Source organism: Ascidiella aspersa, chromosome 6 (assembly GCF_963924565.1).
Source record: "Ascidiella aspersa chromosome 6, kaAscAspe10.2, whole genome shotgun sequence".
NCBI lineage: Eukaryota > Metazoa > Chordata > Ascidiacea > Phlebobranchia > Ascidiidae > Ascidiella > Ascidiella aspersa.
In genome coordinates, this window is record NC_139452.1 from 13713418 (window position 1) to 13740691 (window position 27274).

The 27274-nt window shown below is 36.4% G+C and overlaps 3 protein-coding genes across 3 annotated transcripts; all 3 read left to right on the forward strand.

Moving 5' to 3' along the window:
- The first annotated feature begins 515 nt into the window (after nucleotides 1-515).
- Nucleotides 516-10662, forward strand: LOC146139994 (sodium- and chloride-dependent taurine transporter-like). The gene is made up of 12 exons (XM_083391216.1): nucleotides 516-727; nucleotides 1576-1707; nucleotides 2478-2736; nucleotides 3669-3801; nucleotides 4772-4906; nucleotides 5197-5300; nucleotides 6720-6813; nucleotides 7200-7343; nucleotides 7621-7758; nucleotides 8456-8659; nucleotides 9351-9527; nucleotides 9666-10662. The coding sequence occupies exons 1-12, from the start codon at nucleotides 589-591 to the stop codon at nucleotides 9762-9764; spliced, it is 1758 nt and encodes a 585-aa protein (XP_083247342.1). The 5' UTR covers nucleotides 516-588; the 3' UTR covers nucleotides 9765-10662.
- An 878-nt stretch (nucleotides 10663-11540) lies between these two features.
- On the forward strand, nucleotides 11541-15357 carry LOC146139995 (uncharacterized). Its single transcript, XM_083391217.1, has 5 exons — nucleotides 11541-11684; nucleotides 12399-12507; nucleotides 12885-12992; nucleotides 13393-14064; nucleotides 14426-15357. The coding sequence occupies exons 1-5, from the start codon at nucleotides 11553-11555 to the stop codon at nucleotides 14938-14940; spliced, it is 1536 nt and encodes a 511-aa protein (XP_083247343.1). The 5' UTR covers nucleotides 11541-11552; the 3' UTR covers nucleotides 14941-15357.
- Nucleotides 15358-19462: 4105 nt separating this feature from the next.
- LOC146139996 (carbohydrate sulfotransferase 10-like) lies at nucleotides 19463-26049 on the forward strand. The gene is made up of 4 exons (XM_083392586.1): nucleotides 19463-19467; nucleotides 20645-20726; nucleotides 25150-25347; nucleotides 25519-26049. The coding sequence occupies exons 1-4, from the start codon at nucleotides 19463-19465 to the stop codon at nucleotides 26047-26049; spliced, it is 816 nt and encodes a 271-aa protein (XP_083248712.1).
- Nucleotides 26050-27274: the final 1225 nt, after the last annotated feature.

Consider the following 27274-nt stretch of genomic DNA (forward strand, 5'->3'; position numbering starts at 1 on the left):
TAAAAAATTCGGTGGCACACCTACAAAACATGTATCATTCGAGCAGGTAGACACATGAGCAAATATCCAAGGCAGCGGATAGCGTTTCATGATAAAATGGACCGAAAGCGCAACAAATATAACGTATTACATTGCTATACCCGTAATTTTGCGGTCGTCCCAAAACTTTTAAGCTGCTTAAAGTACTGAGATTGTACTTCGTTGCGATAGAGAATTAGGAGATATTAGGGACTTGTAAATAACATTCGGAATATAATACCTGACCATTGTTGTTTGGGCTTTAAATTTGTTTTCAAAACAGAAGCCAATATTGATGATACAAATGCAAACCGAAACAGTTTTGAATAAGGACAAAAATACCAATCGTTTTACAAAGCCAATTTATTTGTTTCGAGTGTGCGGATAGTATTAGCCCTGGCATACGCTCAATTGCCAGTCTTGGCGTACATTTGTCGGGTTAATCTTACAACTGAATATACTTTAGAAAAGTGCAAGTACAAAGCTCGGAACAAAAACCAAATTACCGTATTATTTTATTTGTTACGTCCATGTTGTTTTTATATTGCATAGATTAGTTGTTATAAAAGAATGAACGAAAATGACAAGAAATCTCCGGTACGGCAAAAGTGGACTAAGTCTGTCGACTTTATTTTTGCCACCGTCGGTTGTTCAATTGGCCTTGGCAACGTCTGGAGATTCCCATATCTATGTTTCCAATATGGCGGAGGTATAACAGTCTTTTGTTTTAAGGTTAAAAACACTACAGTATATGATTATAAATATAAACATCTTTTTAATCCGAACAAATCACAAACAAGACAATAGCATTAATAGAGCTATATTTAATTAATTTGAACCATGTTTTCGTATGCAGAAACTTTAGGTTCGCGACCCATAGATTGAGAAATACTGATATAAAGTATAATATTGAACATCTTTTCCACAGCTTCCTAAAGATTTTTAGCTTTTATAATCTGTTTGTTTTATATGAAATAACATTTTTGTCCTTTTTCTGGCTTTTAAAATTGCCTTCAGCGTCTGATCATCTGCGGTTTAAGAACTTATCCAAACTGCTTAAAAGTTAGCCGTAAACTTGACTAGTTAATATGAGTTCTTTATAGGTTATAGGGCACGAATGCTAATAATTAGATTAAAAGTTATCTTGTACCACAGTCGTATGCCTAAAAGAATTGCTAAATAATATGTTCCATACGGGGTAATACCTAGGAGGAAGGAACTGTATTTTGTCCATTTTAACTATTTGAATCCAAGTATTTTTCGAATGTAAAACCGTTTTTAATATAATTTCTCCCATTTTGATCAAATCCGGTTTAGAATAAAGGCGCCGTTTGACAAATCTCTCTCTCACCAAATGAACGCGCTGCGGGTTTCTTAAGGGTTATTTCTCTATTACGTCAAGTTTAAACGCAACTGTGACGCCACGTTTTAAAGTACCTTTGCTTCATTAACTTTCAAAACAACTTCGTGACGTCTTGTCAGAATGTTTATAAAATATAAACAATTCTGGATCCGCCGTGGTTTCATATAGTATTTTGTTTATTGATTTTACTTAAGGTGCGTTTCTCATCCCATATCTGCTATTTGCCTCGTTTATTGGCATTCCACTAATTTTGATGGAAACAACTCTTGGCCAAAAAGTCAGAGGGGGACTTTTCAAGAGTTGGACCACAGTACCCATCTTTAAAGGTTAGTTGCATTAGTCAACATTGAAACATGTATGTTTTTTCTTAACATCTTATGTCATTTTGACTAATCGTATACCTATCGGGCGTTGCCATATTAGATGAAGCTTCATGATTTATCACGATTACCTCGTGATCTAAATACAAAATGTTTGGTGCAAAATATTTTGTTTAAGCTAGTGATGTCGTACATTATGTTTTTACATTTTAAACAATGTCTTTCGAGGTGTATTAGCAGTATTACATAAAATGTAGTTGTTAAAACAGTTTGGCCAGGAGCTTTAATTGTAAATGTTGCGCACACCCCAAAATAGTAGCTATATAAACCAAGACAACTTTTTTACAATCCAAAATTAACTTAAAAAGTATACCTGACAAATTCAAGCGTCCAGGATACTATTATACTGTCCGACAAAACTGTACTAATTTGCCAAATTTGCCGTTTATCGAAAATATCGTAATGAAAATAAAAAATGCAAAAATCCAAGGCTATTTTATTGTTTAAAGTTAGTGCTTGGATCATTTTGGAAACAGCCCGAAAAATTATTTACCTTAACCAAGGGAATTAAAACAAATCTAACGCACGGTAAAACAAGTGATCCTGTGTAATTAAAGAGTATAACTTTGATATTTTTACTTCCAGGTGCGTTTCGTCTTTATACGAATGCTCAATGGCCTTAACCAAGGTTGTATGATATACCCATACAAATCGGTTGACAGCACATTAATTACTAAAATGCGAAAACAGTCTTTTATGCTTTTCCGTATGTTCAGGCATTGCTTTCGCCGGCCTCGTTCTCATCTTGCACAGTAACGTGTATTATCCAATCCTGATGGTTTGGATGCTCAAATACATAGTCAGCAGTTTTTCATCGCAACTGCCCTGGTCTCATTGCGGCAACGAGTGGAATACAGCTGCTTGTTTCGCACGCAATGCTTGGAATAAATCCGGTGCAAATGAATTCAACGCTTCGTCGATGAATAACCACAGCAATGAGGTATCAAAAGCGACGCCCGGGGAGGAGTTTTGGAAGTAAGCGAAGTTGTTTCTCACAGATGCAACGCAGCATTTTTTTATCTTTAAACTAAACTTTCGGTAGTTGTTTTTAATTTAATTACGCTCGTTTTATCTACTAACATTCTTTCTTTATCTGATACAAAAACTCATGGTTTTTAATGGGGATGTCCGATACTTGACATTTTTAAACCGTTATCGGTTCCCGATATTTTTGGACAAAAAGTATCGCGATCCGATCAGAATTCCGAATTTTGCTAAAATTGATTCAAAAACGAATAAAAATGCACATAGATCGCTTACAAAATTCTTTCTGAAAATTGTCGTCGATAACCAGGTCTTCGCTAAATTTCTGCATTTTTTTACGTTGTATTTCAATCGTTTACACAACATTTTTTCTAAAATAACCGGCATCATGTTTTTGTTTCGCATTTTTATAGTTGTTTGTCTTTTTGAAATGATAAAAACATCCACTAAAGATTTTTATAATTTTGCATAAACCCGACAAAATAACCAATAGTCAGTACAACATCTGAAACGTGTGTTTGGCGACGCCAAGGCATTATTAATTCAGTACTTCAGACAGCAATATGTTGTTTAAGTCAATGTATGTCTAATAAGTCATACTTTTGTTAAAATAATATATGTTTAGGTAAACACTTTCAGTCAATTTCTTATTTTTAGATCGAAATATAATCTCCTAACATATTGGGTTTGCTACCTCTATTGTTGTTAAACCAATACTATTTGATAATTTTGTGCTTTAAGAAACAATTGATCGTTGGATCGCAAATTTAGGATGAAATTACTATGTTAATTTGATATTAAATCGGTACCGATAACAACCTAGTATCGGACGAGTTCCGATATTACAATTTCTCATCGGGTATCGGCTCCGATCCGATATTATCGGACATCCCTAGTTTTCATCATCCCAAAAAATTTGGCAGGTATGACGTGTTGGGGATTTCGCCGAGCTTGGAACACTTAGGCGGCCTCCGGGGTGATCTCGTGTTGTATCTGGCCATTTTGTGGATTGGATTTTATTTGTCAACTTTCAAGGGAATCGGGTGGACAGCTAAAGTAAATCAGTTCATATATTTGTGTATGATTAACCGAGTCGTTCACTGAGGTTAGGGATAACCAAACCAGATGAGTCATGACTGACGGTCGCGGCCCGGTATTATTTTGTCTCCAATTTTATTGACTTGGTTTTATAATTGTAAACTAAGGAAATATTGAATTTGCTTCATAGCGTTGAGGCTCATTACTTTTAGGTAAACCAATTCATCAAAATTTATGTTGAATTTGCATTCGAGAAACATTTCGTGCAATCAACTGGGTTTTATTAACCTTGTAGGACGCATCTTTTCCGCGGCCCGGATAGTTACATGTAGCTCTGTCCACAGTTAGATATTTATAGTTAGTATGTACGAGAGATCACCAGTCGTATACCACAGTTTAATCAATTCTAGTTTTTAATTGTACTTGGTGTAATAAATTACAGTTTATTAATTAAAAATTGTATTCAAAATTGTTATTTGTTATTAAAATTGGTGTAATTAATTACGGTACAGTTTTAAATTAAAAATGTAATTAAAATTGTTATTTATTAAAGCAGTTTCATTCTCTGTAATTCTAATTGTATATATAATTCGTTAACAGCTAAAGTACATTGATATTGAGAAAATTGAAGTTTCGATAATGTTCCACGTTGTTTATTTTCTTTGGGAAGCGATGAGACATAAACTGTTTTCCATATTTCAGCAGCAATATAAATTGTAATTAATGTAATTGTAATTGTAATGCAATTAAAGCATTTAAGGAAGTAATTGCTTTTTTTTGGGGGGATGGGGGCATAGTTTTCAGACATGTATAAAAATATTCCCTCTCTTTGTTTTTGGTGGCATTTGGATCGGGGTCATCACGCTAACTATGCCCTTCGGCCAAGCCGGTGTCCTAAGGAAGTAAATGTAGGCTAATCGCAAGTGACCTGAATTAATTTAATTGATTGATCCAACTCTGGTGTATACCATTTTTTTGTTCACCACAGGTTGTTTACGTCACCGCAACTCTTCCGTTTATTTTGATACTGACAATTTTAGTTCGCGGTGCGATGCTTGATGGGGCCACAGACGGCATCAAGATGTATATCTTTCCCAACGTCACAAAGCTTCTGGAATTAAATGTAATAAAATTTCGTATCGCCGCTCGGCGCTGTAAAACTTTGTTACTAAACACCGATTTCTGCAAATAGTGTACGACGTTTAAAAGTGACGATAGAGGAAATACTGCCATATAGTTCTGTCTAAATAGAGAGAAAAAACGTCATGTTAAGATTTTTGGCAAACTACATGTTAAACGTCAATTGAACCATTTGTCTACTATACAGGATCGCCTTTATTTCTGCAAATAGAAACAATGGTAGTGCTTTACCTTTCCCAATGTCCATGTCACCACAATGCTGTTTCTTTTTAGGTTTGGGTGAGTGCTGGTTCCCAGGTTCTTTATTCCTACTTTACCTGCACTGGGGCTTTGGTCATCCTTGGCAGTTACAACCGACAAAATCACAATGTTTTCAGGTATACTGTCTAAAATTAAAAAACTAAACTTTGATGCAGGGTTAAAAACTACTGGTCTATAGCTCGGGGTTCACCAAACTACGACCCGATCGGTATATAAAAAAAAATATAAAAAAAAATATAAAAAAATCCGGACCTTGGAATATTTCTTGATGACGATGAAGTACAGTTGAAATGTTGTCTGACGCAATTTCAAACCAAATTTTAATGTAATTTTAAACTGTACGATACTTAAGGTTAACTACAGTTTTTATTATAGTTATTTACAGTATAATTCCTTTGTTCAACGATACTTACGTTTCAAGTTTCGACAAAAATGATATCCGACCCGCGATCGTAAACCCTAACAGTTATCCGGCCCTTTTTGAAAAAGGGAAATGGAAATCTAGCTGTTAGTTTAAACCAGACTGGGGAGTCGGTTAAAAATATCACGAGTCCGACTCACGAGTCCGACTCGGGCCAAAAAAATAAACCCGAGTCCGACTCCCGAGTACCGATTCCGACTCCGGTCAAATGTGCAATTTCATCGAGTCCTGAGTCCGGCCCTGACTCTAGCATGTATACCGCCAATTTACGTAACTGAAATAGCGTGGATGTTCAGCAATCCACTTATAGGGGGTTCGTATAATTTTTACTCACTCACAATACATGGTTCGAATATATTCCACCATATTATGCTGTTCTATCTTTGCAATTTCCAATTGGCGGACAATTTCGTTTTGAAAATTGGTACTGCGCATGCGCATGTCGGGCTCGGGACTCGGGTAGTTTTACGTGGTCTTACTCAAGTCACGAGTCCGACTCCAGCAAAAAAAAAAACGACTCTTCGAGTCCCGAGCAGCCCTGGTTTAAAACTAGGCAATTTCAGTAACGAAAAAGGTATATACAAATCAAAAAACAACTCCTCCGGTAATTATAATTGTTGACCAACGTTTCGGCAACCTACAAGCCGCCTTCGTCAAGGTGAATGACCAAGAACGCTCGTACAATAAATGGAAAACACACAAAGGAAAAAAAGCAGGAAAAAACGCGAGCAACGAAACGATAAGAAAACCATTAGCGATAACGTTTAGTCCTTCAGCAGGTGCTTATAGCATGCCGAGAGCATCACGTCTGTTTTGATGTTCATGGTGTTACCCTTCTTATGGATGTTCCAAGAATCCAAAAATAATATTTTTCTGTAGTCTGACTCTCCTGCTATTATTTCAAGCGTTCAATGTCATTCACCCTGACGAAGGAGGCTTGCATAGGTTGCCGAAACGTTGGTCAAGAATTAAAATTACAAGAGGAGCTGTTTTTTTTTATTCGTATTACTATGCTTGGTAACAACAGTTTATGTATTGATAAAGGTATATGATAAAACTATCAAGTCTAAACTTGGCATTATAGTATTTCTGTTGTTATATTTGAATTCCACAGAGATTCATTGTTAATCGGATGCCTGAATTCATTGACCAGTTTCGTAAGCGGATTTGCAGTATTCTCAACTCTTGGGTTTATGGCAAAATATCAGGTAAGCATTATTTCTTGGTCCACAGTAACATTGTAAACGTGTACAACAACTGTAATCTCGCCATTCTGATGTTTTTTTTTTGAGAAACGATACTGTTTTCGCATCGTTAGTTAGTACTAACAAGATACAGCAAACAATGGTACCGGTATTATTGTGATTGTTTCTCAACTCGCGCACCCCTGAGTCTGCGTTACTGATTTGGTAGAGCGACGAACCCGTTGTGAGTTCGAACCTCACAGCAGGCTCTACTTGTTTTTCTAGCACAGTTGTTGTACACGCTTGTGTATTAATTTAACCGCAGGCTGGTTGTTTCCCAATAGAAGCCCATATATGTTAATGCTAGAAATCGCCTGAAACTTTATTATTTACTTAATGCCGGCGAACAGAACACAACGGTGGACAAGGTGGCGCAGTCAGGACCTGGCCTTGCCTTCATCGCTTACCCAGAAGCTCTCTCACTTCTGCCGTTTCCACAACTTTGGTGCGCACTTTTCTTCCTCACACTTCTCACCTTAGGCTTCGATTCCCAGGTTGTAGAATAAAACATGTTAATCTAAATTCTAAACTTTAGTTGGCCCTGTTATAAAATTAAAGTGTAATTCAGACTTTAATAATTGTGCCTTGGTGTGCAGTAATATTACTTATAGGAGTAGATAGTCCTAATAGTAATTGATTGTATCTTTTGATAGAAACGTAAAACAGAGGGCTGTTTTTTTACTCTTTGTAAAATAGTTTATCTTTATTCCTCGAATGTCTCTACGATCAATTATTGGCACATAGGAGAAAGTAATTTTTTTTTATTTTTAGTTCGTCGGCCAAGAGTGTTTCGTGGCCACTATTTTGGATAACTTCGCGTATCTTCGAAATCTCCGCCACAGTCGGGCTATTGTTCAAGGTGTCTGTGCTATTTTCAACTTTCTTTTAGGACTCACAATGCTTACAGAGGTAAGTTTACTGTACTTTAATCAGAATTACCTCATTTCGCCGTTGAATTGTAATCTTCTTTAGGGATTTTGTTGTCAGATGATGATACAGTAATGATGATATCGATTTGTTAAGTTGTTGCACACTGGAAATTGTAAAAAAGCTAGCACCTTTAATAATTTGTTTAGCGTCAGTCTGTTGGTTCACCCTTGAAATCAATTAATTTAATCTGGCGCAACGCTTTGTAAGTTTGAAGAAACACTGGGATAGGGTACACCATCTGTCCTGGACCAAACATTTTTAAAGACCCCTAAATACACATGATCATTTTTGTTCAAACAAATAGTTAAGGTTGCCCGTGATGGGGAATTGGTTTTATTTAATTATGGCTCTAAATTGTAACTACGCTTTTAAACGCGAGTACCATATTTGACTCGTATCTATTTTTTACTTAACCTGTTGATTACATTTAGGTTAATTACATTTAGGTTTCAGATTTATTTGTTATCCACATAGAGCAGTTGACTTTATTGAATATTTGCTCTTTCAAAAACGTTGCCCGTACATTTCAGAAATACCATTAAAACTATTAGAACGTGTGCAAATTTCACCTGTTTCTTTTTATTGTAAACGAAATTATATCTTACTATCAACTTTGTTCGACTGTTAGACAAGTTTTAAAACCTTAATTTTTTTCGGTTATTTTCCATTATTTAAGGGAGGAATTTATGTCTTCGGTATCTATCTTTACGCTGCTGCCGGTTGGGCGTTGTTCCTTGTGGCTCTTTTCGAATTCCTTGCCATTGGATGGATTTACGGGGCTGACCGTTTTTGGAACGAGCTGGAGGGTATGATAGGCAGCAAACCGGGAAGACTCTGGTTTAAAATTTCCTGCAAGTTCATCGGGCCGGTGGTTTCATTCGTAAGTATTGGCCTTATCTGGCAAAATGCAACCGTGTAACAACAACAGAACGTTGTAGTACACCTGGGTGGTACAATATGAAAAGAAAAAGAACTGATAATCCCGAATTCAACTCCAATTCAATACAGCAAACGCACAGCAATTACTGTTTAAAATCTTTACTACTGCATTTAGATAAATTTTAACCAGTTGTTAACAAACATTTAAAATGAATTACGTGTTCCTTGAAATAAAGATAACTCGTTGCTACATAAAAAAATAAGTACAAAAATAATAATATAGTCTAAGTATCTAATACATGACTTCGCTTGATTTTTTATAACCTGTCTGTCTTCGGTTTAGCACTAAACACGTTTAATTACGAAAACCCTACAATTGCTTTACGGGGCTTAGTTTGTCTGCGGATCCCACTTGGTATTCCTTGATTCAAACAGTAGCCTATATGCGTCTGTTTTACTTCTAACATATAAACTAAAAGTGTAGGTTTCCAAATGATGGGATGTTTCACTGGTTAAGATCCAATGTTCACACAATGTGGGATAAGTGTCGCTATGCAATGTTGCTAATTCTTGGGAATATCAACAGAGATGCTTTTGATAAACTTTTAACTAGGAAATCGTACACTATTTCGCGACACCTTCTGCGTCGCTGCTTGTAATAAATCGTTATTCAAACAAATGTTTGTTTTTAGGGGGTGGTCATTTATTACTTGGCTACGGTGAAACCGCTGACTCACGATGACTACGTGTATCCGTGGTGGGCACAGTTGGTCGCCCATCTAATCAGCTTGAGTTCAGTGGTCATTATTCCGATTTATGCTGCAGTCAAAATTTTTGGCGGAATGCGAAGCGGAAAACATCTTGCAGAGGTTTAACAACTGTTGCATGTTAAATAATGTATTTGCCTAAATCTGTCAATGGTTGAACTACATATAACTTATAACTCTCATTGGTTTATGGCACAACTTGATTTGCTAAACGCGAACTAAAATGACTATACATTTTAGATCATCTTTACGTCTAAAGAAATGAAAAACTCCAGTGATGTGGATTCAACTCAAGATTACGACAGTGTCGAGTTAAAACGACTAGAAGCAGATATGTAGAAGAAAGAATATTTTTATTCTTTTTTTACCGTAGGCTACTGCCAGATTTAAACAAATTTGGTATTAACTACAAGTTCACGTTGAACGGTTAAAACGCAAAAATTGGAACGTAAGCGTCCTTCAAATTATTTTGTGATCTAGAATTTTTTAAACTTTTTTTGTTTGAAGGTTGTTTTTTAATGTGTTCAAGAACGGCTTATGCAATTTACAATTACGTTTTAGTAATTTTGTAAACGCAATAACATTCATCTAAAAATATTAACAAAACGAGTTTTTAAAATATCATTTGTGTTTTATAGCTTAGTTAAAATTACAATTATAAAATGAATGAACACAAAAAACGTCGTACTCGGGTATTTTCAAACGTTTAATGTATTATAACATTGTATTAGTGGTCGCTTTATATTAAAACGCCCCAGTTTGAAGTTTAAAATAAGCAGAACATTTTATTTTTCTGTTCTGTACAACCAATGTATTATATTACATTATGAGCCTCATACACAAAATGGACATCTGGGGTGCAGTTAAACAAGAACAAAAATATTTTTGCTGGCCACTGTAAATAAAAATCTCACAGTAGTGAGTTTCCGGTACCTGTAGCCCGCAAAACAAAAACCTCACAAAAATAGGCCTAAATTTAACCATACAACGCTGCTGCCATAAAAGCAAATAATTTTTCTAAATTGCTGTGCCTGTTTAAATGCAAAAGTAGCTAATAACATATTATTGACCAACTTTGAAACGCACTGTGCAAGTATCTATAAACTCAAAATTTTTTGCCTTACGGGATTTTTCTCTATGTTAAAGCACATGTCATTTGTTTTTTGCGTTGCCGAAATTAGTGTCAGCTTTATAGTAAAGTCCTAATTTAGTAAAAATACCACATCCATGCTTAAAATCCTGCAAATTATTAACCATCGTGATATATGCATGCTGCGTATTAAGTTGCTACTTTCACGGTTCCTTTTCTCAATAAAGTGGATTTTGAACATCGATTTGACATTCGTCTACTACGTTTGCAGCCCCAGGACAAATTTCAACAGCACCGTTTTATCGAGCAAATTCGACTGTAAACTGCGCCTTGGGCGAAAGCGCGCTAGTGTGATTACAGATTTAATAATACTGTTAGATGTAATGGCGTAATGCTTTCCAGCGTAATGTTGTTTATACCAGCCTACAGCATCTGCAATAAAATAAGCAACAGTGTTTCTCAACTCAAGAAAGCTCGTAAACCAACATATGTTTAGCGGGGGACAATATGTGTTTGTGCGATGTACTTTTACAAGAAATTTTGCAAACCTGGAGTTGTAAGCCAAATGTTTTTGGCCTAAATATGGAGGTGTGCCTATGTGACACATTTCTGTTTAAATAGATTTTAAATTTAAGCAGATGAAAGTAAGTTTACATTATCATTGTAACGAAGGGTTACTCTTTATTGATACCAAAAGGTTATTATTACAAATGCAAAGCAAACAAAGATACCCAGAACGTATTTCAAAACGTTTTCGATGGATATAACTGACCTAACGCACATGTACCCACAATATGATAGCTCCAGAGTGTGGAATTAACGTTTCGAACAATGAATATTATGTGAGTTAAATTTCAAAGATTTCCATTAATATGTACTTTCAAAATATTGACCAGGAACGAAAAACCAAAGGCCAAATGCATAATATTAAAAAAAGTGTGACATAAATGAATTGCTATATTGAATTAAAAAACCTGCATGACGTTGTGTTATTTTTGTTAGACAAGCTTAGGCAAGAGGTTTTATATGCCTGCATTATGTTGAGTGAATGGTTTCTAATTTTTTCTATCGTTGCAATCACACGAGCGGAGTTAAAAACTGAACCTGTTGTAGAAATGCGATGGGACTTTAACGATTGCAATCAAAAAGGCAGAATGGGCCCAACACAGGTAAATATAGTCATCTGTGCATTTTACATTTTTTACATGCGTTATAAATTTAGAAAATGAGTCCAAACCTCCACTTCAAAATAGTTTATTTTTGTAGCCTATAAAAAAACTTTAACGTCGGCGATGTAGAGGTTGTTAAGCCTTTTTATGAACAAGTTTAAACTGTATTGGAGGTAAGCAATATCTATATTTAAATATTCATTAGGGAAAGAAAATCCATATATTAAGACTATAAGTAAAGTAAAAGCACGTAGGCTACGGCAGACGCCTTGTATAGTAAAGATTACCCAAACACAGAAACTATATGTAACTTCAATAAAAGAATATATTTGGGCAACATAATCGGTCCTTAAATATTAGTTCCTATTTAATTCGGCTTTTTCGGCGCATTTACGTTATCTTTTGTAAAAAACTTCCTGATAGCTATTAGAAAAAATGCATTTAAAAAAAGAAGCAATACAAGATCGTGGCTAATACCAAATGACGTAAATACAGCATCGGGTATTACACTTGATATATTTAGGCTATCGCGGTCACGTTTTCTTAGTCGATCAAAACTACGTAACGTTAATACGTATATGGATTTTTTTTTTACTGTCACCCATTTTTTACTCGTAATGACCCTATACATTTCTCCCTGTCTGCGTTTTTCAGCATTCGTATTGGAGATTAGGGGTTTATACAGATTGTAACATAAACGTGTTCTTGTTTTAGTCACAATGCGAACTCGCATACAAAGGCACGTCTCTTGAAGGCGATGTCATGGTGGACAAAGGTGTTCAAATATGGACGGCACCCGTTTCTGGTTTATTTCTAATCACAGGTGAGCCCATAAATCAATATTGCCATGACGGCTAAACTCAAAGTCCCAAAAAGTTGCTTTTTAGACACCGTGACTAGAATTTGCCAAACCTAGTTCTTTTAGTTTATTGTAATTCATTTATTTATTAAAATAGGCTTCGTCATATCTACTTCAGGAGGTATGTTACCGTTTCGCTTAGCGTTTGATCAAGAAATTACTTTTTTTCCGAAAAATATTGTTTTGGGTTGAACTTCAATTTTCGAAAACAATGGCGGTTGCATATCTCGTCTTACAAAGATCCAGCACACGTCATTCGGTCCAACATATTTTCCAGTGATTTTGTGGAAGACATTTTCCGCCGTAAACAAAAGGTTGACTATAAGTTCTTTGAATTTCAGCCAAGGGTCCGTCCGGACTAGAAATGACGCTGGAGAACTCTGGAAGAGGGGCGATTATAACCGCGGAGTTTCGCATTCGAAAGGGAGAGAATTTCCGGATTCTAGTGGGTAGGAATAGAAAGTCCTAACAAATTTAATTTTATACGACGTGTATGTTGTACGCATTCGCGATTTTCGAAAAGTCATCAAAATGAGGAAAAAATACTGATAGTCAAAGTTATTTCTATGAACGTATACGGTACATCGAGTATTTAAGGAATGATATTGCCCTAAAGGGAATACCGTTAAATTTATATTCGTTTCTGACCACGGATGTTAAAAAATATAAATTAATTTATACTCTGTATGACGTAATAAGAATATCAAAGCCCATACAGAAGTAGGTATCATTTTGAACGATGTTGAAAATTAATAAAGAGCTATTCGAAACGTATTATTCTCCAAAGTATACTGTGTAAGTTGTTAAATAATAAACTTTTAGTGTTTTCACGGATACATTATTCTGCAGGTCAACAAAGCGACTATGATCCCAGGTGGGGAACGACCCGCGGTCCTGGCGGCTCCGGTGGCACTTTTGTGACGCGCAACAGCGACAGCTTCGTGATGCTTGTGGCCGGTGGAGGGAGCTCCGGTGCGGGAAGAGCGTCACAAAGGTTGCGCAATATCGCCGACGCCGGACTAGAAAGCTCAGGAAAGTCTGGGTCAAGAACAGTGGGTTCCGGCGAGGCTAAACAGGGTGCAGGTGGCGTCAATGGCACCGGCGGTACCAGAGGGGTGGCTCTGTCGAACGGACTCAGCTCCTCCGGAGGCGGTGCTGGCTTTGACGGGAACGGGGCGTCGAGCTACATCAATATACAAGCACTACAAGGACAGGGGACCGAGTTCCCACAGCCCAGCATTAAATACACTAACAAGGGCTACGGAAGAACGGCGCCGGGAGTAGGCGGCTTGTACATGTTCACAGCAAGCAACGGGGAACCAGTCGAAAACAATGGGGGGTTCGGTGGTGGGGGGTCAGGGAGCTCCGATGGCGGTGCCGGTGGCGGAGGAGGGTACTCTGGAGGGGGAGGGGGTCCTCCCGATGGATGGGGAGGAGGTGGGGGTTCAGCGAACAGTGGTGATACGGTAAAGGCGCCGGGTCTGCACGTTGGTCGGGGATCGGTTTCCATTTCATTTACTGGTGAGTAAAAACTAAAACAACCTAATGTCAAAATGACTTTGTGAACTTTAGGCAGCGTACAATTTGGATAAAGCACGCGTTATACGAGAATAATTATACATTTTTGAACCTTCTATAGTTGTTTGCTTTATTTTTATTAACTTTAGAACAAATTCAAAACTGACTTTATTAGTCTGATTAATTTATTTTTTGACACAGAAACATAAAATAGATCTTGTTTGGACACAGTGTACCTATAGGCGTCAAGAGTTGTTATTTAGTAAAATGCGAGCGAATTTGTTTGAAGTCTTTTGAACTGAGCCGACGTAGGCCTACGTTCGCATGAACCAAAAACAGTACAACATATTTAATTTAATTCAAGGACATGCTTGTTGCGGTCCGGTCATCGTCTACATCGCAATGTGTTTTGTGGCTGGAATCATCTTCTGTCTTCTGGTGTGTTACCTTATTTATCGCTGCATCCGGATGTGCAAGGAGTACAAGAACGAACCAGAGGACGTGGAGAAAAAAGAGAAAAATAAATTTTCTTTATTTGGAAAGAAAAAGGGTTTCTACTCAGTGTTCGATAAAGAAAAAAAGACCGAACCCGACAAAAAAGAAAAAAGAAAAGGCAAAAAGGCGAAGGCTATTGGGCAGTACACCAACGAGTCATACGACGACGATGGGCATCATGGGCGTGAATACAATGCGTACGATCATCGGTCCCAAAACTCGCACAATAACGAGCGTGATTCGTTTGAAGAGCATCGTGTTATTGCAAATCGTCGTGCTCGTGATTCGTACGATGGTCACGGTGAAAGATCGCATCGCCGTGATCGTTACGAATCAGACGAGCGACGTGGACGATCGCACCACCGTGATCGTGATTCGGGTTGAGGAGATTTTTTTTGGAACTGCGCTGCTAAATATCAAACCATATGCGTGCCAACTCGACAGAAATATAATTCATAATTTCAGTTTGCGATTCTGTTGAATTGTTATTGTACCCGGTATATTACAGTTTTTTAAGATTGTTTAACGCAGTCATAATTGGTTATCTAAGATGTTTCGCGGACCAATAAGACAAGAAATTAAACAACCCTTTCTATATTTAACTTAATTGCAAATTAAGGTAGGCAAAGAAACAGCTACAATACCTACATTGGCCTCATATAACGCATTTACATTTGCGCTTTAAGTCAGATATCAACAGACTCACTATTTAACGTTATGCTGACGAACTACGTTAACCCTTTGCGGTCAATTTGTTTTTTGTCAAGAATTCTTTTGAGCAAGTCCAATTTATATTGTTTATTTGCATTCCTTTTTCTGTCCTAATATGAACGAAATTTAAAAATATTGCAATTTCACTGACGCGGATATTTTGAAAAAAAGTCGTGCTTTTTTGTTGGAGGGCAACTATCTGGAGTGAAACATCCCTATTTACTATTCGGACTCATGATCCTTCGATACCATGTACATGAGTTGTAGCAGAAACAAGCGCTAATGATACAGATCAGTTTAATTTTTATTTAAAACAGGGGTCGGCAACCGTTTGCTAGTCGCGGGCCAAACCAAACTCAACAAGTTTTCGGTGGGCCGTAATAAATTTCCACTAACAATTTTGTTATAAACACGTGTAGCTTTTAAGCACTCTTTATTTAGGGTCGGACCTGAATTTTGTTTATGCAATTGAAGATAAATTTCTATTGTATATTAAAAAAGTAGCAACGCGCGAAGCACGAAAAAAATTGCGGTTGTTTTATTTTAATTGGGAAACCTTTTAATACAAGGAGACGTGACGAATTGCGCACCCACAAAATAAAATATGCACATGTTTCTGATACCCTTTGGTTATGTTTATCATAAAACACGGTAAATATCAGACAAAACATTATTTAGATTAAGTTGAAGAAACTTTCATTTTAGAGAGTTTCATGCTACGAATAGTTTCAACTTACAGTTTTCAGTGCACTGCTCTTTGGACTGAGAAGACTTCCTCCAAAGAAAATGTGATTGACAAGCAGAAACCAGCTGCCAATGGTTTTGGATTCCATAAAGATACGCCCTTTCATATAAATTCAACAGATCTAACAATGTGAACTACTGCAGTCGAAGACTCAACTAAATTAAACAGTGACCCTATATTCGTTCGCGACCTATGAGTTAAGGATAGCTGCATTAACCAGTAATTTGGGTGAAATTGCGTTTTGGAAGTTGAAAATAAATCGTGTAAACATATTTTCCGTAGCGCGATTGTGTTGCTTCTTTAGTTTAAAGTGAGGAAAATGTAACTTTAATTGGCCCGTTAGCCTTTCTTGTTATGTCCATATTAAAATAGTGCAATTATTTTGCATCTTCGCAACTCCCTTTTTAAAAAGTGCCATTGAAGCAGTGAGCGTTTTCTACAAACGGACTGCATTGCATTACTCCTTGCCAGCCAACAACAGGTTATATTAGTGATTCCCAAACTGTGCCGCGGCACACTAGTTTGCCCAGAGATTGTCAAGTGTGCCGTGAAACGTTTTGTAATTTAAAAATGTTATTTGCATTAACAATAACGCAAGCATTTTAGACTTAAATACGCCCTTACAAATTATTCATATTGAGACATTTACATATAGTTTCTCGTGTGCTAAGGGCGATTGTAAAATTACTCCATTGCTTTTGTTGTGGTCCTGCTTCGTGTACTTTCCTTAAGGCAATAATCGCGTACGCGCATTTCACAGACACGCGATTCGTTAAATTTCATTACCGTTTTGCCTGTGGTGATTACTATTCGTCTGTGATATGTTAATCGACAATTATCCAACCAATAAATGCTTGTTTCATTTATCTGTTACCCCTTTTCTATTTTATTCTTCGAGCGAACAATACAAAGAAATAGAACAAAAAAAAAACAGTTTGGGAACCACTGGGTACATGGTAGTAAAGATTTTATTCAATATTATAATCCCAAAAATAATCCAAGCAATTTGAACACTTTTGCTGTTCATCAATTTCATAAACTTGGATTAAACCCTCTATAGTGGTGTGCTTATACAAAGAATAAACCATTTCCTGCGAGTCACTTGTGGCCTGCGGGCCTGATGGTTTTGGACCATTATGGGATAACTGATCTTTTGATCTGAATTTTCAAATATATCGTTTTCTGCATAGGTCTTAACCTGGGCAAGGTGTGATGCAAATATCTTTGTCATATCTAGGACATACTCTTTATTTTAACATAGGTTTAATTATTGGTAATGGTTGGATTATTGAAAGCCCATGCAGACTAACCGAATATGCCGTTAAAATGATGCCAGCAAGACAAGCTAGCTTGGTTAAATTATTACTAGTTTTATTCAAATAGGAAAGTTTAGATTCTATGTTGTATAAGCAATGTAGATTTATGGTTAAACCCGTTGGAAACACCGCTTTACTCAAAAAAATTCAGACAGATTTTAAAAAGCTGTCAGTTAAAGCTTTGAAATAAGTTTTGTGTGCTTACTTCGAATTTGTTTAGTAAATCACATTTCACAAATGCATGCACGTAACTTGTGTAAAGCATATGCAGTAAATTCTCGTGTTTCCCTATTATAAAATTGCCAGAGGCAAAAATATATCTTCCGTTGTTATCGAACAACGAAACATAGGCTAATAAGTTAACAAATAGCAGAATACACTAGGAAAGCCAGCAAGCAGGTCAGACACAATTAAAAGATCTTAATATACATATATGTGTGTGTATTTCGCCAGCAAAGGCATATAGTCAGTATATCTCCTACATTCTATTTGCTAGAAGCATTGGTGATTTAAAACCGAACTGTACGTAAAAACCTGGAAGAAAGTCAAAAATGAAGTTTTATTCAAAACCAATTTACTTTCGTTTAAATATACACCATGATTGATTGGTAGGAAACAAGACCTCAATTAGTATTAGCTCTCGTGAGGTACAAAACAACTATAGTGTGGTGTGGCCATATGAGTTGCATAGCACATTCACAACATCCAAAAATGCATATTTTTATTACAAAATCTAAGTCCTAGTACTTACAATATATAGAAAAATAGGCTAAAATGTTTTTGAAAATCAAGCATAAAAAACACTTTACCTAGCTCTGAAACCCCACCCCTCTAAGTGCATTACTAACTCCCCTAATAATTTCAACCTTAATCCATTTTCTAACCCCACCCATTCCCCACTAATAGCCCCAAACAGGGCTCAAAATCCGGTGCAAAAACAGTGGCGGCCTAACGGCGCAGGTCAAAAACGTATTCCGGCAGATTTAGGTCTTATTCAGACGATTTGGATCTTACGTACTGGATATGACTCCGTATTTGACTTTATTATGTCGTTGTTCATAAGATTATAGTTTTGTGAATTTTTTTGCTTTAGGTATTGTTGCTTTTTAGGTCTTTTTGTGTGTTACTGTTTTGCAATAGAATAAGTGAAATAGAATAAATTCATGCAAACAATATTTATAAAATGATTTATTATTTTGATATTTAAGCAGGACAGGTTTCGAAAAACTTATGCATTTCAATTAGTTTCAGTAGGTTCTAGCCTCTATATATAAAACTATACAAAGTGTCGTTTAGGACCTGGCCAAAAAAGGGATCTGAAATACATTATAATCACAAGGTGTGAATTCCTTCAAAATAATGTTTAAAATATCCTTATTTTGACAAGCTGGTAAGAATAGGTCCTAGGAAATACAAGTGTAATTTAACAAAAAAACATTAAGGCCTAAAAGTTTTATTGAAATGAGCTACGTGCTGGTTAAGTGGCTTGTCGGCACGACGCCGCCCGCGAGTTTCGTTAAGTTCAATAATTCCTAGTGGGAGCATCTCTTTGCGGCAAAACAAGCTTAAAGTTCGCATTAAAAAAAGTTGTAAAAAAATTCGATTTCTGAACATATGTTCTTTTTAAAAGGTGATCCGCGCCAAAACTTCAGTTTTAAACCGGTTCGCATTTGCGGAAAAAGGTTGCGGGATTTACGTTTAATGAATTGTAGTAGATGGTAACACTACCTATAACAATTTATTTGTAGAAAAACAATTGCAAAAGTGTCCTTTATGCGCTGGACTTCTCCTATATTCGCAATATAAAAGAAGCGTGGGAAGTTTAATTCAACTACGAATAAGGATGATGCTTTCACCAGCTGAAAATAAATTCAATGAACCCTGTAAATTTACGAGAGGTAGTTGCCTTTGCATATTGTTATACATTGCGCCGAGTCGAATATTTTATTGCCCTGAAGCTGGTATCCGATGGCCGGTGTCATTTGACAGAGCAAAACACAATGCAGGGCTTTTTATTTTTTATTCTTTTATAGCTTTATCGACCTCAAAATTTGCGACATACGTACAGCCCGCGGGTGTAGGCATCATCTATCATTTTATTTTACAACATGCATGTGTTTATTGACAGTTTAAAATGAGGCAATACTTGGACAGCAAAGTTTCGAATAGGATATTGCTGCGGGCTACATATAAAATCGGATAAACGTTAGTCAAAAGGTTAACCAAACTGAGGGAGCTACATCGTTGCATAAAAAAGTTTCTAGTGGTTAACAGTGCTCGACTTAGCTTATCTAGCTTTCTATTATTAATAATAAATCGTTGTTGATTCTTGTTAAAAGTGTGTAAACATGGGTGTTCTAGTTTATCATTTTAGGCATAAAGTATTTATTAAACAGTTGTACGACAAAATTTTGCTTTCTTTTTATTTTAGATTTAAAGTAGTAACCTACTATTATAAATACACACGTCACCCAAGCAAGTTGAATTATGAAAACACATTTGTCCTTTGCTAAACGACGGCTGTGGATTTTCTTCTTGGTAGCTGGACAGTTGACCTGCATCTTTATTAGTTTGAAGTTCATTACGGACAACTTATTTCACAAGGTACTTTACAAAAAGTATGTTACATAACCAGGGTGTATCCAGGTGGTGGAGCGAGATTATCTCCCAATTTAAATGGTTTGTTTATTTGAACTATAGGCCTACGTAAAGAACGATTTTTTTTTTTCGAAACAAAAAATCCGGTTAAAATATTTAAATATGAGCTTTATATCGGTTTGAAAGGCCTATACTTAAATCTCAGTGTTGGCTTTATTGAGTTATATTTAGCCTATCAGTGGTTCGCAAACTTTTTTTTAGCGAGCGACACAGTAAAAACAAAAATAAATCGCTGCACACAAAAAAAATATAAAATCTTACCTTGACAACCATTCTACTGTAGTTGAATGAATAGAATCTCTCAATGCACACTGGAGTAGCGCGGCATAGTTTGAGAATCACTGATACACGATAAAAAAAAATTAGATTTACAAAAGTGATTTACTGCCTATCTCTTATGTGATCATAGAGTCTTGCTGCGTGGTTTTAAACTTTTTTTTAAACAGCACTTGGTGCTAAATTGTTCTATAGTTGAATCATTTTGGGCAATTTAATTCGTCACGTGTCCTCAAAATAATTTTTTTTAAGTTTAGGAAAACAACGGAAGTTTGACCGAGAAAACGAAATTTCTTAAGGTGCAGTTTAACGAACATGCTACAATGAACTTTTTAAGGTCGTCATGTAGGCCTATATAGGTCTATAAGACATTCATTGCTAGATTCAGAATCTTGATCTTTCAAAACGTAATGCGGTTGAAAGATGAACTTGTTGTTACAATACCATTTAAAAAAGAAAATTTGGTGAAAATCAGTGCTTTATACTCGTCTACACACAGATTTTGCTATGACATGACATCTTCTGTATTGCACAAAGGGTCAGTAAACTTCAAAAAGGGACATTGTATCCAGATTTGTGCTATGTGCTGTATATCAATGGGCTAAAGGCCGCAGAATAGTTTACGAAATATGGTGGGCCACAAACTGTTTTGCAAAAATATTAGGCCACGAAATAAAAAAGTTTGGGAACCACGTGCCTAACGTAACTAAAGAGTAACTTTAACTTTATTTTAGATTGCCTTATGTAATTCACTAACACCTTACACCACTTCCAGTATAGTGCTTTTGGTTGTGCAATGCAGTTCAAATGAATAATGTAAGCTTATCAAAGTGTAGGCAACTTTTATGTTTTTTTATATTTTGATTTTGTAACAAAAACGTTTAGGCCTAGTACGTTACTATAGTAATGTAATTTGTGGCCCACTGAACAATTAGCACAACATGACTAGTATTTTAGCTAATAAGCTTTGTCAGATGCTTCCAATTGTATTTACGTTTTTTCAGCTTGAATCATCGGTTTCTTCAAAAGTGAAATCTGACATTATAGCGACCAATCAATCATATAAACACTTTATTGCTGTCATGGATGATTTACACAAACAAAGGGTTTCAAGTTTAGAAAGTACTTGCTGGCAATCAAAATTATTCAACAAACACAAAGAGTCAACAATAAACCAAGCCTCGATATACTTTGCGCCATACAAGGTAACTTCGTTAAACAGTTTTACTGAGATTTTAAACTGAATATTGGCGTAAAGACATGAACGTCTGCAATAAACTCTAAATCTGCATTAAACCCTTTTTCTCAAGACGTCTTCAACATTACACCGGTCAACAAATTTTCACTTTTTTTAAACGAGATCGTGATTGTTATTTCTTAGATGTATTTGTCGCGCTGATTTCGAATGTACCTGTAGTTTTTCTCTAGCACAGCGTTTCTCAACCGGTGCGCCGCGGAAGGTTGCCAGGTGCGCCGCGAGAAAATGGGAAAAAATGTTACAAAAATTCTGTATTATTTTATAATTTGCGACTAAAAGTGGATTCCAGCAATAAGACCAAAATTAGAATAACATCAACATCGGAATAAAACACAGTTCGGAATAAGATCAAAAAAGGACAAATAGATAACATAACCAAACCCCTATCGGATCGACAGTCCAGTTTCAAAACAGAGTCTACAAACACCGCCGTTTAAAAACATGGCCCTTATAAGGCGGTGGCGGCGCCTAATCGTTTTATATCCAGTTCCTGCGGATGAGGTTGTTATTTAGGCCACTTGGATCTTATACCGAAAATGTATTGAGTTTTATTATGGCGCTGGTCAATTCTGGAATTCAAAGTTAAAAATTTAAATGACATATTCCAACATTTGAATAGTTTAAAATTGTTATTGCAGAATCAAATTGAAAACATTCATCCACAGATAAAAATAAAGCTTTTCTTAGAAAAATAGGGATTTGAAGAGGGAAATTTAAATTAGGCTATTTGGAGATGATTTTTTAATCAAAGATGACCATTCAGATTTATCTTTTTTAATGAATGACTATGTTGTAAATAAACTCTAGTCACTATTTTCTGTGAATAAACACTGAGCAATATGACTAGATTCGTAGCCCCTAGTGAAGTTCCAATGGTTGATGTTGGCTACCAAAGAAAAAGAAGAACTATTGCAACATATCTAACGGGGCTTTCGTCATAAGACCGAAACATCAACTTCGGCATAGAAAACAGTTCGGAATAAGACCAAAATAGGACTAATAGCTAATACTCGTAATAACGTTTAAATCAAAATAAGACCTAAATTTGTCCGAATAAAGCCTAAATTGCAAGAATAAGGCCTTTACAAGCTTTTACTTAACCCCAAACTCCACCCATAACTTCAACACTAACTCCCCTAATAATTTGAACCATAAACCAAATTCTTATTCTACCTATTACTCGCGCCTATCCCCAAACAGAGGCAACCAATGCAGTGCCAAAACAGCGGCGCCCTAACGGCATTTTAAACTAGGGCACCCAAACGTCGACAACTAAACGGCCGATGCCAAGAAGATGTCCCTTAACCGTCCCAGGCCACACCCTGCTTTTACTGTTTTGGGCGTTATTTTGTCCATTTATGTCTTATTCCGTTAAATTTTGGATTTATTTCGAGTTAGATGTTGTTGCTTTGGGGTCTTATTCTGTGTTTCCATCGAACAACATACCGTGTGTTTTTATAATTTACAACATAAAAGGCCCATTTTAATTTTTTTTCTTTTTATTTAGGCCCGTCTTATTAAGCACATTGTATTTTAAAGCAGGGCTGTGGAGTCGGAGTCAGATTTGGGACTCTACGTACGGTAGTCGATCTGTTTTGCTAAAGTCGGACTGCCTGAGTCCGGAATCCCGAGTCCGACGTGCGCAGTAACAATTTTAAAACTGATAATGCCGCCAACTGCAAATTGAAAAGGCGGAATAGCATTGTGGATATTTTCCAGCAATGGTTTGAGGGTGGATGAGATATATGACACCCCTATGAGGGGATAGTTGAAAATCCACTTTAATTTAGTAGCGTACATGGGTGAAATAAAGGCTGTAGAGTGGCAGCCGGACTCAGAATTTGACGAAATCGCACATTTGGCCAGAGTCGAACTCAGGAGTTGGAGTCGGGTTATTTTTAACCGACTCCGCAGGCTTCTTTATAGATAATAAAATTAGGAGCCTGATGTAATAAAAACTGCCAGCAAAAAACAAAATATCCAAACAAAGTTAGCAATCGACTCGCTCGTCAGGTGCGCCGCCGCGTTTAGAAAGGTTTACGAGTGCGCCCTGGGGTGAAAAAGGTTGAGAAACACTGCTCTAGCACATCACAATTTTAAAATATCGTCAAAAAACAAACAAATGTATTGAAAACAATGCACAACTGTGATACATGGCCCGTAAAAACGTCTGACATATACCTTTTTTATACACATAACTCAAGTCATCATCATAGAACTTTTATTATGGAATTTTGAACTATTCCCCCCTTCTAAAATTCTTGGTGACGGGGTTTCATTGCTTATAATGTCACTTTTGTTCGTCACTAACTGAACCAAGGTTTTCTAAAAAAAGATGTTCAACACAGTGTGTAGAAAATGCACTTTGAGTGACATACATAACCCATATATATACTAAGCTAAACAGATCAACACCGAAAGAAAAAAAATGCAATTTGCATTTTCTAAAAATTTAGCACACAGTCGCTAAATGCCAGCCAAGCGCGTAATTCCACCTTTTCACAATGTGCATCCTTTGGAATTTTGCTAATATTTATTCCAGTATGATTTGTGATATCAGCCACTTACTGTTGTCTTATAGGCAGTTGGTAGCACGACTGTTGTAGCAAAAAGGATCATCTACTGTAGGTTGTCTCAGTTTTATTTCCGTTATGTCTAATTACCACATCAATCACAACCAAGTTTTTTTTTAATCCTAATACAAGCAGTTCTGACTTTTCTTTTAAAAAACATACATCTACAGTAAGGCTGTTTAAATCTGTCTGGAAAACAGAATTGGTTTTTAACTTTCGTTTTTGTCCCTTTAATTGTAAACTTTATCAGGAAGATTTCAAGGCTTTTATGTGGATGAAGTGAAACATTATACTGCGAAGGGGTATTACGTGGTATAGGTCTCCTTGTGAAATCTAACAGCTTAAATAGGCCTACAACTGTCTAACTTAATGATATCTTAAGTGATTTATTGCTTGTCGTTGGTCTCTCACATTTGAAAAAGATATGCAACAACACTACTAACTAAATTCTGGCATTATCAAACATTTATTCATTTTAATGTTTACTGCTTTAGTGCTACGAGAACGTGTTTAAACAACGTGTATACTCAGCTTGGATGTTGTTTCTACATCCGGAAATTGACTACCTAATTACAAAAATCGTTGATAAAAGATTTTTTCCGTGTTGATTTTTAGGAGATATCAGTAACTAAACAGTTAGAACTGTGTGCGAGTCACATTATAGTTGGATTATGTCACAATGCGCAATTTGCCAATATATTAATAGTACATCAGCAATACATTGAAAAAATTAAAATGCGAATATTTCAAAAACCTGATATGCTAGAAAAAAATAAGGTCAATTTCATACTCAGCGGCGGAAAAACATTACAAATCAATCTATCACATCTCCCTTTAAAATTTGCTGTTGACCAGTGTTATTAGATGCAGAGAAAATCAAGCTTGTTTATGAAATTCGGTTGATGCAGAAAACCTGAATGGCGCATACGTGGGGATAAGGCTCTGGGTGTTAAATGGCTAAAACAAAGACGTAAATTAATAATGAAGATGAATGTAAATTAATAATGAAGTACTTTTCTAAAAGGCTATAATGACAATGTAATGTGTACTTTACAGGCGGCAATTTGCGACATACAAAAGTGCGGCAGTTCCAGTTGGTTGAAAGCCGTCCTTGTTTCGGAGGGATACTATAGCGAAGAGGATTACAATAATTCAAAGATCCGTGGACAAAACGTTTTAGATTTACTCGACTCAAAGCGATTTAAAAGTATGAATTCTTCTAACAAACAGAAAACATGGACGAAATCAACAAAGGTAATAAAATAATTTGAAACACTTCGGCACTATAATTTCCAATATTATTGTGATAAATAGACCTACTTTGCTTTTTAAGTTTTATTGTGTAGTTTAGGGATAGGTATTACCTCTGCCTGTAAGAAAATAAAGAAATCAATTTGATATGTTTGGCAAAATACTTCGTTTTAGATTATCACGGTGCGAAATCCCTTTGCCCGTCTGGTGTCCGCCTATTATGGTAAATTGGACACAAACGGCCGAGGATTTTCAAATTACTACAGGCGGTTGTCCAAAACAATTAATCAGCAATATCGTTCAAAACGCCAAAACAATACCGATCTTTTGAGAAACGACACTACCGCAACTTTCGAAGACTTCGTCAACTTTCTGCTTCACACCAACCCGAAGTCATATGACCACCATTGGGCACTTTACGAGACACTTTGCAATCCGTGCCGTTACGCTCATGATATCGTTGCAAAACTTGAAACGTTGGTGTACGATGTTGCTTACATACGTCACCGACTCAATCTCAGCGAAAAAAATGCTCGGATCTTTTTTCCAAATGTTACCGATCACTCAGACGACGACAAAGTGCGGAAAACCTTTTCATCGGTGCCGATCGCTTCAGCATATCGTCTGTACAAAATCTACGCGATAGACTTTGACCGGTTCGGTTATGAGATGCCTAGCTGGCTTCGCAGCTTTCGTTCGTCATGATAGGTATCGTCATTAGGATCGCCAGATTGGAAAGTGTGGCCTGCGTGGGAGAAATGGCCGCGGTGGCAGCTTCACTCTTTATGGAAAATCGCCGTTAAATTCAGTCATCCGCCCAAACTTAGCCAGACTTACAGTTTTCAGGTTTAGGCCTGTCTTTCAATATTCGAGCTACTTTCATTCGAAAATAACTAACACGTAACAAATTGCGCTCAATCGTAAAAACAAAATGAAGGCTTTTATTTTATTTTTTCTAGAAAGTTAAAAGATTTGTTATGCCAATCCATTTTTTTTGTACGCCTAAAATAACATAGGCGTAATACTATAGGTGTGTTTTAAAAGAAGGTAAAACTACAGCCCCAGCCAGCCGATGTAATTCATACGGGCCGCCGCCTCTTTGACAAATTAGACACGAATCAATTTCACATACATTTTAACTATACGTAAGTTAGAAAATTTTTTTCGCTTCGCGCGAATGATCATTCTACATCCTGTTTGTTTACGTTTTGATGCTGTCTTCTGAACTAGATCCGCGCTTCTTTACCGTTGCACCGTGGAAAACTGCCAAGTGCGTCGCGGAAAAGCGGAATACGTTTTCAAAAATATTGGGCATATCTTTTTTTATTTTTCATTACCGGAAATGTAATAAAAACTTGTAAGAAATTTGAAAAAAATGCCGGTATACCAAAAAAAAAAAAATCGCGCTTAACGCTTTTTCACGCTTTGTGTCAACACTTTATTACCTCCTTAAATATAATTAAACACGTTTTTAAGTGCAAAAAAGGCCCGAGGCCAGCCTGATTCACAGTTGTTGTAACATTTTAATAACACATTTCTAAACATTTTGTGTGGCCCGCAGAACCCTTTCTGAGTTTGGTTTTGGCCCGCGACTAGAAAAAGGCTGCCGACCCCTGGCATAGGCAAACGATTGTCATTAATACCTATAAGTTAAACCCCTATTTTCAGTCTTGTCAAAATCGAGCTTCGCCAAAATCGATAATAGCCTACATTTTTTATTATTTTGTGTTTGTATGGCTTATTTTGTTTATCTGATTGAACCCCATCTGCATGCAAAAGTGTTATCGTTCGTACCGTAATCCCTTCTGTTTGCATACATTAAACGGCTGTTCGATCCGCCACAAAGCTAAATTGGCTTTCGCGTAATTTTGCTTATCTATTTATTACATTAAGAATAATTTTAGCGGTTCGCTAAGCCAGCCACGATGAG

Coding starts and splice junctions, on each gene's coding strand:
- LOC146139994 (XM_083391216.1), top strand. CDS start 589: ATGAACGAAAATGACAAGAAATCTCCGGTACGGCAAAAGTGGACTAAG. Junction 728..1,575: donor ATGTTTCCAATATGGCGGAG/GTATAACAGTCT, acceptor ATTTTACTTAAG/GTGCGTTTCTCATCCCATAT. Junction 2,737..3,668: donor CCCGGGGAGGAGTTTTGGAA/GTAAGCGAAGTT, acceptor AAAATTTGGCAG/GTATGACGTGTTGGGGATTT.
- LOC146139995 (XM_083391217.1), top strand. CDS start 11,553: ATGTTGAGTGAATGGTTTCTAATTTTTTCTATCGTTGCAATCACACGA. Junction 11,685..12,398: donor GCAGAATGGGCCCAACACAG/GTAAATATAGTC, acceptor TTCTTGTTTTAG/TCACAATGCGAACTCGCATA. Junction 12,508..12,884: donor TGGTTTATTTCTAATCACAG/GTGAGCCCATAA, acceptor TTTGAATTTCAG/CCAAGGGTCCGTCCGGACTA.
- LOC146139996 (XM_083392586.1), top strand. Junction 20,727..25,149: donor CATTTAAAAAAGAAAATTTG/GTGAAAATCAGT, acceptor TGTACTTTACAG/GCGGCAATTTGCGACATACA. Junction 25,348..25,518: donor CATGGACGAAATCAACAAAG/GTAATAAAATAA, acceptor ACTTCGTTTTAG/ATTATCACGGTGCGAAATCC.